Genomic DNA, 15,926 nt, shown 5'->3' with positions numbered 1-15,926 from the left:
GGAACTTGAGATAATATCAGCCTTTCGACTGGGTAGAAGGCAGGACAAAAAACCAAGGGACTGCCTAATTACATTGAGATCAAAAGAAGAAAGAGATAGAATATTGAATTTGCATTATCAAAAGGCACTGGTGATCCAAAATTGTCAGATACAGATTTTTAAGGACATTCCTAAATACATTTTAGAGGTGAGAACATATTACAAGAGTTTAGTAGACCTGCTGAAGAAAAACACTATACCATTCAGATGGGAATTTCCACAAGGATTGTCCTTTAACTTTAATGGAAGGAAGATTAAAATAAAAACAATTCAGGACAAAGAACTATTTCTAGAGAAGTATCTGGAGGATCTGCAGAAAGGAACCGTGGAGGAGAGGGAACCACCCGATATAGCAAATTTGTCATTTGGACTTTCACTACCACCATCGGAGGAAGAGCAGAAGCTTGGAGCAGTTGGAGGAACAGCTACCTAAATACAAAATGTCTCTGCAACTTCTTAGTTGGAACTGTAATGGTTTGAACCTTCCTCGGAAAAGAAGACAGGTTTTTCACATTTTGAAGAAAGAACAATTAGACATAATATGTTTGCAAGAAACCCATATTGCCAGGATACACAGGAAATTATTAATAAATAAGAGACTCGGTCAAGAATTCATCTCATCAGACAAAGTAAAGAAAAGAGGTGTGGTGATCTATGCAAAGGAAAAGTTGGCTCCAAAATTAATATTTAAAGATGAACAAGGAAGATACCTGGCAATTGAAATACAAATTCAAGGAGAAAAGATATTAATTGTGGGAGTTTATGCCCCAAATGAAGGGAAGGCTGAATTTTTTAGGAAGTTGCATGAGACATTAGTTGACTTTTTAGATTATAAAATCCTAATGATGGGAGATATGAATGGAGTTGTCTCAACAAACATGGACAAAGCACAGAGACAAGTGATCTCGAAAGAAGGGAGACTACCAAGGATCTTTTTTGAAATGACTGAAACAATGGACTTGATTGACATTTGGAGAACAAAGAATCCTTTAGAGAGAGAGGGAACTTTCTTCTCAGAAGCAAAAATGACATGGACAAGAATAGACCAAATTTGGATTTCTAGTAGTCTGGCGTCAAGAACAAAAAAAGTAGAAATCTGCCCAAAAACGTGCTCCGACCATAATGCGGTCAAGATGGAGATGAAACTAACAACAACTGGTTCCTTTAGATGGAGAATGAATGACACCCTATTCAAGAACGAAGAGATCCATAAGAAGGCCCTTAAAACATTAAAAGATTACTTTGAGATCAACAGGAAAACAGATGTGGAAAAAAGAATAATTTGGGACGCAAGCAAAGCCGTGATGCGAGGTTTCCTAATTCAACAAAATTCTATTAAGAGGAAGCAACAAAATGAAAAGAAGGAAAAAATTTTAGAAAAAATAAAAGAAGGAGAGAAGAAGTTGAGGTCCAAACCAAAGTCTCATGAGATTTTGAGAGAAATAAAGTTTCATCAGATGCAATACATGGAACTCATGAACCAACAAATAGAATGGAAGATAAAGCAAATGAGACAAAAAACTTTTGAATCAGCGGATAAATGTGGGAAACTTCTGTCATGGCAATTGAAAAAAAGGCAGAAAATGAATACGGTAACAAGTTTAGAAATGGATGGAAAGATTATCCACAAACCCAATGAGATCAACAATTGTTTTCAAAGCTTTTTCAAGAAATTGTATGCACAAGGGCCAATCAACGAGCAAGAAATAGAAGAATTCATTAGAAAATACGGTTTACCAAAAATCTCAGAACAAAGTAAAAGGATCTTAAACGAGGAAATAACAGAACAAGAAATAGAGGGTGCCATTCAAAATATGAAATTGGGAAAATCACCAGGACCAGATGGCCTGACGGCCAAATACTACAAAATGCTGAAAGAATGGCTGATACAACCATTGAAGGAAGTTTGCAATGAAATTTTGAAGGGGAAAAAGGCACCTGAATCGTGGAAAGAGGCTTTCATCTCACTTATACCGAAAACAGAGACTGAGAAGAACCAAGTTAAAAACTACCGCCCTATATCTTTACTCAATGTGGATTACAAAATTTTTGCAGACATTTTGGCAAAAAGATTGAAAAGAGTGTTGGCAGAAGAGATTCATAAGGACCAAACAGGCTTTCTCCCAGGTAGACATATGTCAGACAATGTGAGGAACATTATAGACATTTTGGAGCTGCTGGACGTTGACATTAATAGGAAAGCAGTTTTGATTTTTGTGGACGCGGAGAAAGCCTTTGACAACATTTGTTGGACTTTTATGAAAAAGAATCTCCAAGGGATGGGGGTAGGACAAGGTTTTGAAAACGGTATAGGTGCAATATACTCTCAACAAAAGGCCAAATTAATTGTAAACAACGTGGTAACAGAAGAAATACCTATAGAAAAAGGTACACGACAGGGCTGCCCAATATCCCCTTTGCTCTTTATATCGGTCCTGGAGGTTTTGTTAAACATGATTAGAAAGGACCAGTTGGTTAAAGGAGTTCAGGTCGGAGTTAGACATTATAAATTAAGAGCATTTGCAGATGACCTAGTATTGACTTTGCAACAGCCAGACACTAGTACTAAAAGAGTATTAGAACTAATTGAAACATTTGGTCGAGTAGCAGGTTTTAAATTGAATAGACAAAAAACGAAAGTGTTGGAAAAAAATTTAACAAAGGAAGAAAGAGAGAGTTTTCAGAATGAAACAGGTTTGGAAATTACAAAAAGGGTAAAATACCTGGGGGTAAACTTAACATCTAAGAATGTGAACTTATTTAAGGATAATTATGAAAAATGTTGGTCAGAAGTTAAAAAGGATCTGGAAATATGGTCAAGGCTGAAACTTTCCTTGTTAGGCCGAATCGCTACTATTAAGATGAATGTATTGCCTAGAATGCTGTTTTTATTCCAGACGTTGCAGATTGTGGACAAGATGGACTGTTTCAAGAAGTGGCAGAAAGACATATCAAAATTTGTCTGGCAGGGCAAAAAGCCCAGAATTAAATTTAAGATTTTAACTGATGCAAAGGATAGAGGGGGGTTTGCCCTGCCGGACTTAAGACTTTATTATGAATCAGCAGCTTTCTGCTGGTTGAAACACTGGCTACTTCTTGAGAATACTGACATTTTGGATCTGGAAGGGTATGACAACAGTTTTGGTTGGCATGCATATTTATGGTATGACAAGGTAAAGGTGTATAAAAGTTTTAAAAACCATATTGTAAGGAAAGCATTGTACAACGTTTGGATTAGATATAAAGATTTGTTGGAAAGTAAAACCCCTAGGTGGGTGTCACCAATGGAAGCTAGGGAAGTAAAAAAGCTTAATATGGATTCTAAATGGCCAAAATATCATGAGATTATAGAATACGATGGTGAAAGGGTGAAACTTCAGAGTTATGAGAAACTAAAACCTAAGGTTCGAGATTGGTTGCATTACTATCAGATAAATGAGACGTTTAAACAGGACAGGAAAATAGGATTTCAGAAAGAGAAGTCAAAATTAGAAACAGAATTGTTGGAACCCAATACTAAGAATTTATCAAGAATGTATAACTTGCTGTTAAAATGGAATACACAGGATGAAACGGTGAAATCAGCTATGATCAAATGGGCACAAGATATAGGTCATGATATCATGTTTGCTGACTGGGAACAATTATGGACCACCGGTATTAAATTTACTGCATGTAATGCTTTAAAAGAAAATATTATGAAAATGATCTACCGGTGGTACATGACCCCAGTCAAGCTAGCAAAGATTTATCATTTGCCTAATAATAAGTGTTGGAAATGTAATGAGACTGAAGGAACTTTCTACCACCTTTGGTGGACCTGCCCAAAGGTTAAAGCTTTCTGGGAAATGATCTATAATGAAATTAAGAAGGTCCTTAAGTGGACTTTTCCTAAGAAACCAGAGGCTTTCCTTTTGGGTATGGTGGGCCAAGTGGTGCCAAGAAAGGATAGGACTTTCTTTATGTATGCCACTACAGCAGCAAGAATTCTACTGGCAAAGTATTGGAAGACGCAAGAATTACCTACTCTGGAAGAATGGCAAACAAAGGTGATTGATTTTATGGGACTGGCCGAGATGACGGGCAGAATCCGGGACCAGGGGAAAGAGACAGTGGAAGAGGACTGGAAGAATTTCAAAATATATCTTAAAAATAATTGTAAAATTGAGGAATGTTAAGATGTCAGGGGGTAAGAAGTAAAGAATTGCAGCAGTAAACAAAAAAAAAAACTTAAGAAATAATTACGAAAAGGAATTAAGATAATGGACTTAAGGGTTGCTAAAGAATTATTAAACAAGGATGCAGGGATGGGGAGGTATGGGGAAGTCAAAGAAAAAAGGTTATGAACCGATGAGTATGAAGCTATATTGTGTTATGTTGCTGTTTATTATCTGTGTGAAAAAATAATAAAAATTATTATTAAAAAAAAAAAACAAACACATTTCAGGATAATCCCCGAGGTAGATGACCATCAAAGATAGCTGAATCTCCTTTCAATGACTACAAATGCCTTGCCTGTCTTCCCAGCTTTGACAAACTTGGGACTGAGAAGTTGGGGTTTTGTTTGTTTTTTGTTTGCAAAAAGGAGCCTTTGAATTTCAACCCATGGCCAGGGACCTTCTGCTAGTTAATTTGGGAGTTTATGAAGCTTTTATTCAAGCAGCTTACTGAGAGGATGCTATTTAATGATTAATAAAGACCTCGAAAATTTGCTTTAGTGAGGTTCATTTATGGTCAGAACTATTATGCTAAAAATAGGATTAATAAATTATGAAGGCTCCCATTCCTGACAGGGAAAATCACTGCAGCAATGTATTACTCTTAACTTCCAAGGTGCCCATCACTTAATAGTTCATTATCAGCCATGGGCAAGGAGAAGAAAGGCAGCCATTATTATTTTATTCAGGACAGGCACCTTCCAGAACCCCTAGCACACAATCATAGGTACATTTGCCCATGCTCAGAGGCACTCCGGCTTCTTAAAGGACCCTTGTGCCAAGGCCTTGCATTACAAAACACAGCTGAACACACCAGATAAAGGAATGGCATCCAGTAATCTAGTGACGAAAAACAACAACCACCCCGAATATTTGGCAAACGTCTCCTTCAGCATCCATGCTTCCCAGTGCAGACCAAATATGGAGCAGCAAAAGGAGCTATTGAGGAGGGAGAGGAGGAAAAACACAACTCTGTGAGGAAGAATTGTTCTCTTAATAAGGTTTTCATCTCACCAGGGGAGGCAATTTATGTATTAGAAGCCTAATAATAATCATACACTGACGGCAAAATACCTAAGCTCCAAGGAGTTATTTGGCTTAGCGGGCAGGTCATGCTAAGCGACTGACCGACTTTTGTCCCTCACACAAAACAAAACTTGCTAACTGCCAAATTAGCCCAAACATTTTGCATTTCGGGATGCGGGAGTGAGCGGGGGGTCAGGGAGGAGGAAGAGAAACGGAATTAAACACCTCAGCCCGAAAATTTATTATTATTATTTTTCTATCAAATTCAAAATCTTTCGGCGATCGTTGTGGTTTCCTTCCTTCTGTAGATTCTCGATTCTGGCAAAATATATGGGGATAAAAGGTTCCATATCTTCCATCCGGATACCCTCCCCTCTCTTGCGCATACACACGCATGCACTTTTTACCAGTGAAGGCCTGGATGTGTGGGGTTTGGGCCTCATGGACGACCGTGGCCTGAGATAACCCCATGTCGAAATCCCAGACCAAGCAGAGGCTGGAAGGGAGATCCTGGAACACCAGCTGCTGCCCAGCCAGGACAATGGAGCCGCTGTCCTCAAACCCAGCGCAGTTAACAATTGTGCCTTTTTTATTTCATTTTGGCAGAGAGGATGAACAGGCAGCCTCGGCTAATCCTGCTTGTGAATAGATCCCTCGGTGCCAGAGCAACTGCGGCACTCAGCCCGCTAACTTGGCTACCAAGCGTAGAAAGCAGCTGCTGTAATCTCAAGAGTCCTGAAGTCCTGATGTGTGTGTGTGGACAAGGCACTGGCTGCTCAGAAGAGAGGTAGAAAATGGAGACCCCCCCCCTTCTTCGTCATATGCAGAGATACACCCGAGGCCTAGCTCAAACCAAGACCTATAAGCAGGGTTGGCAAGTTTGTGGCCTGAATTCTGCCAGGTGCCCAAAAAATCTGGAGGGTTATAGGTTAGCCACACCCTGATCTCAGTGGGTGCTGCCATGGTAGATCACAGACCCTCTAAATGCCCCCATTTTCCAGGGATTTATAGAAGCTGTCCCAGTTTCTGATTTGATCCCAGAATGTCCCACTTTTCTTTAGAACATCCTCGTTTTTGCTGGAGAAATGTTGGAGGGTATGGAGTTATGCGACCCCAAAGCCAAGGAGATAAGTAACTAGGCAAACTTTAGAAGACATCTGAAGGCAGCCCTGTATAGAGAAGTTTTTTTTAAAAAAATGTTCAGTGTTTCCCCTAATTTCATCAGAGAAATGTTGGAGAGTATGAGATTAGCCTACAAGACATTTGCTCAACTCGGGGGGCTCTGTCCCCAAAATCCCTTTGCTCCCCTTAGTTAGAAGCACATGACCGCTCCAGATTTTGTTTTATTTTTTCTTAGTCCTAGAACACCTGGCCATATGCAGAGGTGGTTTCCCACATAACCAAATAACACTTTGCAGGCAGGCTTGGACCCTAGAGCCACCACATCCCCTTAGAGTTTTGCATGCATTTGATCCAGAGAAAAGTCCTTCGATGGCATCAGAGGGTGGAAAAAGTTAATGGTGGTGGTGAAAATTAAATTGGTTTGTGTTTTAGGAAGAATGAGGTTTACACCCATCAAGAACCTAAAACGGTACCCAACCCCAATGCTGGATTCCCAGATATATTAGGGAGCATGGAGTTATTATTTTGATTTGCAAGAAGAAGTTGCTTGACACACACAGCTACCTCTGTTCCCTTCTCTGGTCCAGGGCCAAACGTCAGCAGCTTTCTCCCTCTCCTCCTCCTCCTCCTCCTCCAATCATTGCAGATTTGTCCATTGGCTCGACCTCACTCTCTGCCAGGGCCCTTAATGAATGCTAATGCGACAATACTTCCTGGCCTCTTGACACACACGTACGCTGCGCTCCTGTCTATCAAGCCCATTTCTCCAAATCCTCTCAAGAGGGAATTTGCATGGCGGCATTTCCATACCTCCCGATAAACGTGCCTGGGTTCCTGCTGCCCCAAAGCAGCATCGTCCAGATACAACGTGGGAAGGAGAGACTTCAGACACAAATGCGCTTTGAGGGAAAACGAAAGAATGACTTCTCTTTGGCGCAAACCAAAACCATGCAGCGCCGCGGAACTGGAAGCCAACAGCAGCAATAAATTGCCAAAACAATGTCCTGGTTAATTTACTACCCGTGGCACAGAAGTGGAGCTGACCCTCCTTCTCCTCCCCTCCTTTTTCCCCAGGGAAAAGATATGACGGAAGAAACTCCCACCCAAACTCTGCTTTGGCATCAACCTCAATGCAGTGGTCGAAAGCATTTCAAGCAACAAGAGAGTGTGAAGGCACGGCAACAGGGGGGAAATGGGCTCCTCCCGTGACGCTGGAGTGGCTCTGAGAGGTTCATTTGTTTCTATCCCATTTCTTGAATCATACGAAGCAAATGAGAGAGGCACGGATGTCCTGCAATTGAAGGCACTAGAAGGTGTGACTGAGAGGATGCTGTGAGGAAAGATGGCTCCTAACGACACAGCTCCTAACCTCTCCAACTTTCCTGCCAGCCACCTACCTGGCCGTGCCTCACCTGTTCAGTAGTGAAGCTACCCCATGGTCCAAGGCCTTAAATGCACTTCTGTTTACCATTCCCCTACAAAGCGTTTCAGCACCCCCCCCCAGCCTCCGCTACCATCTTTCTCCCGCCTTTCCCAAACCGACGTGCACCCTACCCACACCCGCCGCCATTTTGTCTTCTCAAATGACCACCTTTTTTTCTGCCAACCCATCCGCAGCTCTTTATTCCGCGACCGGACCTGTGCGGGAGCGCTAGCCCCGCACTTCGCCTTGCGCATACAATTCACAAACACGCACGCACACACATGTACACATGCTAAAGGCATGGCTTGACTGCCCCACGCCATGGCTGTACAAAGAGGCCAGTGGCCCGGGCAACCTACACATCATACGCTAGCTCCAAAATAATTGCTCTGAAGAGAATAAGAAGATTTCTGCCCACCCCCCACCCCCGATATCTGTGCCTCACGCAGAGATGCGCTCCTTTTCCTTGGAGGTCATCCGCTACCTGAGCATTTTCTGTGTCCTGTGCAATACTAGCCCCACATCCAACGTTGTCAATGTATGCATAGCATTTTGCGGCTTCAGGCAGAAACATTTTTCTGGGGGAAGGCTGCCTATTTTCCCTCAGGCCTACATCCCGGGGAACGGCGCAGAGATCTCCCCCTGACCAAATACTGTACAAAGAGATATGAACAAGACAGGCAGTGCTCTGCTTCAGCCCCTGGGGGCTCTCCTCCGTCTCCTCTCACATCACCGAGCAGCTCTTGGCCCGGTCTTTGCGGATCTCGGGGTCAGTCAACAAGTCCGTCCGAGCGGGCAACTGCGCCGCCCGCTTCAGCCCTCGCTTTGAGTTGCTACGCTTGAGGTGCTTGTGGATACGGTTGACGGACGCCAGGGTGGTCACGTGGAAAACGTCCCGCACGCTGTTCTCCGAAACCTTGGAAGAGCATTCCACATACGCCACGGCACCCAGCTGCCTGGCCAAAATGCTGCCCTGTGCAGGGGGGGGGGGGAGCGGGGGGGGGGGGAGAAAAGCGCCAAAACATTATGCCAGAATTTGGCCCCTGTATTTATTCTTCTGCTTTTTCCCTCTCTCTCTCACCTTGGTTTCATAAGCCTCCCCCTTGATTTTGCCAAAACCTGCTCCCTTCCGTCCCCTAAAAATACAACGCACAGTAGAGTTTGGATTTGATATCCCGCTTTATCACTACCCGAAGGAGTCTCAAAGCGGCTAACATTCTCCTTTCCCTTCCTCCCCCACAACAAACACTCTGTGAGGTCAGTGGGGCTGAGAGACTTCAGAGAAGTGTGACTGGCCCAAGGTCACCCAGCAGCTGCATGTGGAGGAGCGGAGACGCGAACCCGGTTCACCAGATTACAAGTCTACCGCTCTTAACCACTACATCACACTGGCTCTAATCCGTACTCCTAGCACTAATACGGAGCCCCCACCAGATGCTCTCGGCTCACCACCTTCCCTAGACGCTGCTAACTCCATGTGTTTCTTTAACATCACAGCTAGCAGTTAATTTTAGTTTTTTCCCTAGAAGGTAGAAAGAGAGCAAAGTGCTTCTTTTAAAATATATATATGTATAACAAAACGAGCAAGGGAGGAAGGGCTGGTGTGTAAAACTAGGGAGGTGTGAGAAAAAGGCTGGGGTTTGTGAGTGCCGGAGTGCAAAGCAATGTTAAGCACTCGCTTTGCTGGGTTGGCACGAAAGGCGTGTGCAGAGACTAATGCTCTCAGCTGCCATTCGGCTCCCCTCTGCCCCCTGTCCCCCCCTGGGGGGGGGGAATGTGCAAAAGGAGCATCACAGAGTGCGCTGCCTCTGGCACTTTGCCCCTTCCTGCCTGGTACTTCAGATGCACTTGCCTCTGAACATACGGAGTTGGGGTTTTATTCAGCTTAGTTTCTGTCTTGCTCATTTCATTGGCCACAGGGTGGATTGCAGTGCAGATAGGATAGAGAGGAATTCTTTAAAAACGTGACCATATATGGGCTGGGAAAGCACCCCCCCCCCATTTTGCAGATTAATTAGCAGCCCTGAGAACATGGGCTGGCTCGTTAGCTCGCATCACCTGCAATTACCTGCCCTGCGGTCCTTTTTTTTTTTTTTTTTTTTTTGCTGCCTTCCACTCATTTCCTGCCAGAAAACACTTCTGGGGGTAGGGAGTTCACACACACACACACACACACACACACACACACACACACACACAAAGAGTGCATAAACCAGAGAAGATAAACATCGCTAACATGCCCTGGGTGCTTGTAGTCAACTGGGGCAATACATGTGTTTCGCTCCTGCACATGTCAGGTGCAAGAATCTATGCATCCTTCAGACTTCTGAACCCTAAGTTTTTAATGTGATCCATGCGACGGTCACCTCCAGGCTTGACTACTGTAATTCGCTCTATGCAGGGCTGCCCTTGAAGCTGTCCCAGAAACTCCAGTGGGTGCAGAATGCTGCAGCAAGGCTCCTCACGGGGTCTCTGCCACGGGAGCATATTCACCCAGTGCTTTTCCAGCTGCACTGGCTCCCGGTGGAGTACAGGGTCAGATTTAAGGTGCTAGTTTTGACCTTTAAAGCCCTTCACGGCCTAGGACTCTCGTACCTACGGGACCGCCTCTCCTGGTCTGCCCCACGGAGGAACTTAAGGTCCATATATAGCAACACCCTAGAGGTCCCGGGCCCTAAGGAAGTTAGATTAGCTTTAACCAGAGCCAGGGCCTTTTCAACACTGGCCCCAGCCTGGTGGAATGCTCTGTCTCATGAGACCAGGGCCCTGCGGGATCTGATTTCTTTCTGCAGGGCCTGTAAGACAGAGTTCTTCCGCCTGGCCTTTGGTTTAGAATCAGTTTGATTCCCTCTCCCTCTTTCTTTTTCTTTTCTCCTCCTGTGAAGAGGCTGCATCCTAATGTTTTAATGTTATATCTTAATCTTTTAAATTGTATTTCAATCAACTTGTTTTTATTATTGGTTGTTAGCCGCCCTGAGCCCAGTCTTGGCTGGGGGGGCGGGGTATAAATAAAAAATTATTATTATTATCATCATCATCATCATCTCAAGGCCAATGATCAGTTTTTAAAAGCAGAGGTGCTACAGGGGGTGGGCGGGCTCAAGCCTGCCTCATATCCACATCTTCTGGCTCCAAGGACTTCCTATCTCACTTACTTGAAATGCACCTTTCGCCTGCTCAGAGCCAGTCTCTGTTTTTATTAGCATATCTTGAAATCGAGGCCTAACACTGAGTTATGCATGGTGAGCCCAGGCTATAAGTAAAACAACAATGACGACGACAACAACATACCTGCTCATGTGTAACGGGGATAAGGCGCTGTTTGGAAAGTTCCCGTAAAGTGTTCAGGTCAGTGCGCATGTCCAGTTTGCAGCCCACCAGAACCACCTTGGCGCTGGGGCAGAACTCCTGTGTCTCCCCCTGCCACTGCGGGGGAACAAAATCGGGAAATAAAGAACAGTGGGGTTAGAAAAACTGGCTCAATCACCTGCTGTCAGGGCTGGAGTCAGACGCACGTCAGCATGAGAGACGCAAGGCTCCGTTGTCAGTGAAGTTAACTCTCAATTCAAGGAAACGGCATACAATTCAGTAACATTTCTCAGCAGGTCTTGCCCCCTATGGAGCAGTTGCCAGGACTGAAGGCCCCTGCCCTCCACCCCGTCTAAGGCTCCTCCTCTCCCAGATGTTTTCCAAGCAGTCTCAAACTGCGTCTGTGCACCTCTGGCCTCCTTCTGCTCTCATTATCCTGCGCGTTCTGGGAGACCAGCGGGGAGGGGAGCTTATCGCAGCTGAAGAGATTCTTCATCAGCCTCTTGAACCCCCCCTCCTCTGCTTCATCCTCTGAGTCTGAACTGCTCCCTGTCACTGGCTCTTCCTGCTCACTAAACCCTGTTGCCCCTTCAGCGTCCAATTCTCCCTCTGATCTCTCCTCAGTGTCCCACCACCAATCCCCGGGCTCTGATCCTTCCTCCTCTGGGGTTTCTCTTGGGGCTCCCACCACTCCTCTTCGGTCCAGGCAGTCCCTGACACCTCTCACCTCCATTATGCTTCTTTTGCCATTTTCCATTTGCCATTTTTTAAAAGCGCTCTCCGCTGCAACACTTGTTGCTATTTAGACGAGCAACAAAATACAACCGGTAATGTTTTTTCATGCGATGCCACATTCCATAAATCAGCAACAATACTGAAAAGCAGCATTCCAGGAAAGGAAAGGGCGTTGCTTGCCGATATTCAGCACATAAAAATGATACACTACCCCTTTGCAAAATTTAGATTACAAGCTGAAGATTTCTGTTGTAAAGCTTTCAGGTTCTGACATGTTCTCTTTCAACAGTTTTTGCACAATGCCTGGCTGCTTGGGCATCTAAATAATATATTGGTAGAGTCTGTCTTATTTTGCTCAGTGATGATGGCTCTGCTCTCTGCATATACTCCAAGGCTTCCTTTTCTTTTCGCTGCTGTGCCCATTCCATGACTTCATTGTCGCACCACCCCAGGAACAGAAATTGGTATTGGCCAACGTACTTCAGTATTCCAAGAATCTCTGCTTCAAACATCAGCTATAAAAGCAAGTTTCTAGCCCGTGAGGCTGAAAACACTTCAAAGTGTGGGAAAGTCTCCAGTGTTGTGGGGCTGGGCTGAGAAGGGTTCCGTCAGTGATGGGGAACTGCTACACAGCCTTGAATAAATCTTTGGAGGGTTTTTTTTCCTACCAGCAAATAACAGAAGCACAAATGGGAAAATTCTGGATTATTTGCATTGTTCATACAGATTTCTGGCACAGAATTTGGGTCACCTTGGTGGCTCCACCGAGCCTCAGCTCAGTAGAAATCAAGTCTCTACAAAGTTGTTTATTCAAAGAGCGTCAAATGGCTTCCTTTCCCCTCTGGCCTTACAAGCTGTGTGGAGCCAAAGCTCAGTGGGAAATCAAAAGCCGGTTCCTATTTTGCAGCCAACTCCAGTTTTGCACCCAACGGGCAGCAATTACGAGGGCTCCCCCCCCTCCCCGATGCATTCACATTTCAGCCTGGGGGCACAACACTCCGCTTTCAAAACCTCCCATATTTGTATCAGTATCAAAAAGCTACACCCCCGATTTCTGCTTCACAGCACCTGAGGTGCAATTTCTGCCACACAAGCCTGTGCAGTGTTCACTGGAGGGAAGCAGAAAGCTGTTCGGAAAAGAAGTCCTATGGGACACCCATTTGTTCTAAGCTTCAAAAAACCCTCAACACGTTCCTCTCAAAGCCTCTGGGAGGGTTGCTGCAGAGACAGACCGAAGGTGAGCAGTGAAGGGTATAGATGGGAACAGGAACAATTTGCCAGAACGCGCAGAGATAGCCCATTTCAAAACGCTCTACCCAGAAGTCCAGAACTCAAAGTCACCAGTGGCGTAGCGTGGGGGGTGCAGGGGGGCCGGCCGCACCAGGCGCAACATCGGGGGGGGGGGGCGCTCGCAGTCGCAGCAATCTGCCCCTACCTGGCTCACTCACTCTCTCTCACTGCAAACAATACATGTGCTTAGGGGGTAAGGGTTTCTTTAACTAATCTAGTGGAAGAGACTCGAGTGCTAAAATCCACGGGTTAGGGGGCGCAAATCCACAGGTTAGGGGGCGCAAATTACTTGCCTTGCCCCGGGTGCTGACAACCCACGCTACGCCACTGAAAGTCACTGAGCATGCAGTTGGAACTAGGTGGGTTCCAAGTCCTGAGGCATCGACTTCTGGGAACTTTTAACTAAAATAATATATAGTTAAAGCCTCACCCACAGTGTCACGTAACAGAAACAGCTCTTGGCTCCAGCCGTTCTGATTTAAAGAACGAAGAAGCTAAATATGCAATGTTGCCAGGCACATTTGGGGCTCTCGGTTATGCTGGCCATAATCCACAGCTGGCACAGAATATTCCGCAAATAGATCTGAGAAGAACAGCATGCAAGAACAGCATCGCTGTTCCATTTGCAGTCTCCTGTTTTCACACGTGGACAGCGCTCCCCGGATAGCAGCATTTGCCGGCAAGTTGTCAGAGATATTCTAGGCAGGAGGACTAGAGTCTTTCCCCTGGAGTCCCATCCCCAAATTCCCAGAACGCAAGCTCCAGAAGGGAAACTATGTCAGAACCAAAGCTTAGAGCCTGTTCTTTTTCTTCTTCTTTGGCAACCACTTGTAGCCAAGTAAGATTGTCTTCCATAAACACGGTTTTAACAACAAGTCCGTAAGTGACTGTGGAGGCCAATTCTGGACCCACACGTCCTTCCACAGTGGGGACATTGGTTTCCGGGCGGGAGTTGATCATGGTGTGGATTTGCCAAGCATGCCTTCCTCTTAGCAAGTTTCTCCCTTGCATCCTGAGTTTGAGTGTCTTCAAAGCCAGCTTAGAGCACAACTGTGATTCTGGAGTCCCGCTGTATCTTCTAAGATGTCAGCTCTCCCCAAACTGAAAGATCATCCCCTGCTCCATCCCAAACTCCCCAGTATATTCTAGCTGGCTCACCTTTTTAAGGACGCTGTCCAAGGTCTCTGGGCGGCTAATGTCAAAGCAGATAAGAACAGCATCTGAATCAGGATAGGCAAGGGGGCGCACATTGTCATAGTATGTTGAGCCTGTGTGAGAAACACACATAACATTAGCTTGTTTGCATTGAGATTATACATGGCATTTGGCCTTTTAACTCAGAGGGCTTATCCCCTAACAGCTGAAACAGAATTCCACAAAGAGCCGACACATTTTTTGAAATTAAAATCCGGAAATTTCAAATTTGCAGGACTGAATGATAAATGGTTTCCAGTAGATGGTAAGTGACCTATGCACAACTCCACACACCCTGGTTTATATTATGGTTGTTTTAAAGCTCCTCAACTCATAATTAAGAAACTGTTTAAAAGAGTGTCTATCAGATTTGGGAAACATGTGCATTTAAGTACTTTTGCATGCGGTTTGGTCAAGCATTCCCCCTCCCAGTTCATTTCAACTTTCCTGGGGTGCGTGCAAACCTGAATGCCCTCCTAATTTAGATTAATTTAATTAATTTGTATACCACCTTTCATTTGTTGATTTCAGGGAGGTTCCCAACATAAAAAACTACAAGATACAAAACACAATCTATCCAGTTTGGAGGCCCAGAAGGTTCTCAACCTGCAAAATGAGGCAACACCTTTTTTTTTTTTTTTTTTTTTAAAAGACAGTTTCTAAAAACCCCGGTTTGCAGAAGTAACGCGAGTGCAGAAGGCTTAACCCCTTTCCCCGCCAAAGTGTTTTCCAATGGTTGCTTTCCCTCCAGCCAGAATTGCTTTAAGTTTCAGAGCCCGGCAGAGGAAAAATCCAGGAGACCAGGAATAAAAAAGCATTGTTGACCCAGCGCTTAAGAAAAGATTGTGGGTCTAGCAACTGGCGTTTGACCACCAAAGCAGACCAAGGGTAATAAGGTAAGAATCGCCACGCAACACAATTATCCCTCTCCCTGTCTAAGAGTCTCCAAAGCCCTGATAGACAGTTGGCTTTCCTGAATATCTATTTCCAAGTCCCAATTCTGTTATCGTTACCCATTGGGTGTCCATGGGCAAATTATAGCTTCTCAGTTCCCATCTGTAAAATGGAAACAACAACTGGTCTTAGAGGGCTGTGAGCAGTGTTCAAAATTAGCCAGATGCCAGGCACATTTTACACCTGGCTATTGGCAACTAACAACCAAGTCAAGATGCCTGGGCTACAGGGTGGTGCCTGACATCTGAGGATCATTAGATCGGGACTGTATTCACACACAAATACCCCACCCTGTAGAATTCTATCAGTTATATTTTATCTGCTCAATCACAATGATTTCTGGAACCAAAAATGCTTTTTCTGTGCAGCCTGAGCAGGAGCAGTCAATAACATTATAGTAAACTGTAGCCGCTTGTCTTCCCTTAACCCACCCCACTGCCCTGCACACAGTTCTGAAGAATATTCCTACGTTATGAATGGTCCAGGTCACCATTAAGAAAAAGAGCTAGGAATAGCCCTATATATATGTGGACTGTCCCTGGATCAAGTGACTTTTCCTCCTTAAGCTCTCAAAGTTCTTAAGCTAGATCAAGGTTGTCATTTGAACCAGCCAGATG

At 44.8% G+C, this 15,926-nt stretch overlaps 1 protein-coding gene across 1 annotated transcript in view; it reads right to left on the bottom strand.

Annotated features, from left to right (window-relative positions):
- Positions 1 to 4,917: 4,917 nt before the first annotated feature.
- The window catches only part of RND2 (Rho family GTPase 2), a 41,594-nt gene continuing 30,585 nt past the window's right edge, over positions 4,918 to 15,926 (bottom strand). Inside the window, exons 3-5 of the mRNA XM_079950089.1 lie at positions 14,320 to 14,429; positions 11,119 to 11,253; positions 4,918 to 8,800 (exon numbers count right to left, since the gene is read on the bottom strand). Of these exons, the coding sequence (XP_079806215.1) occupies positions 8,552 to 8,800; positions 11,119 to 11,253; positions 14,320 to 14,429 (494 nt within the window). The 3' untranslated portion in view covers positions 4,918 to 8,551. The remainder of the gene's footprint in view (positions 8,801 to 11,118; positions 11,254 to 14,319; positions 14,430 to 15,926) is intronic.

The sequence above is a fragment of the Podarcis cretensis genome, assembly GCF_951804945.1.
Source record: "Podarcis cretensis genome assembly, chromosome: 13".
Taxonomy (NCBI): Eukaryota; Metazoa; Chordata; class Lepidosauria; order Squamata; family Lacertidae; genus Podarcis; species Podarcis cretensis.
This window is presented reverse-complemented; position numbering and strand designations above follow the sequence as displayed.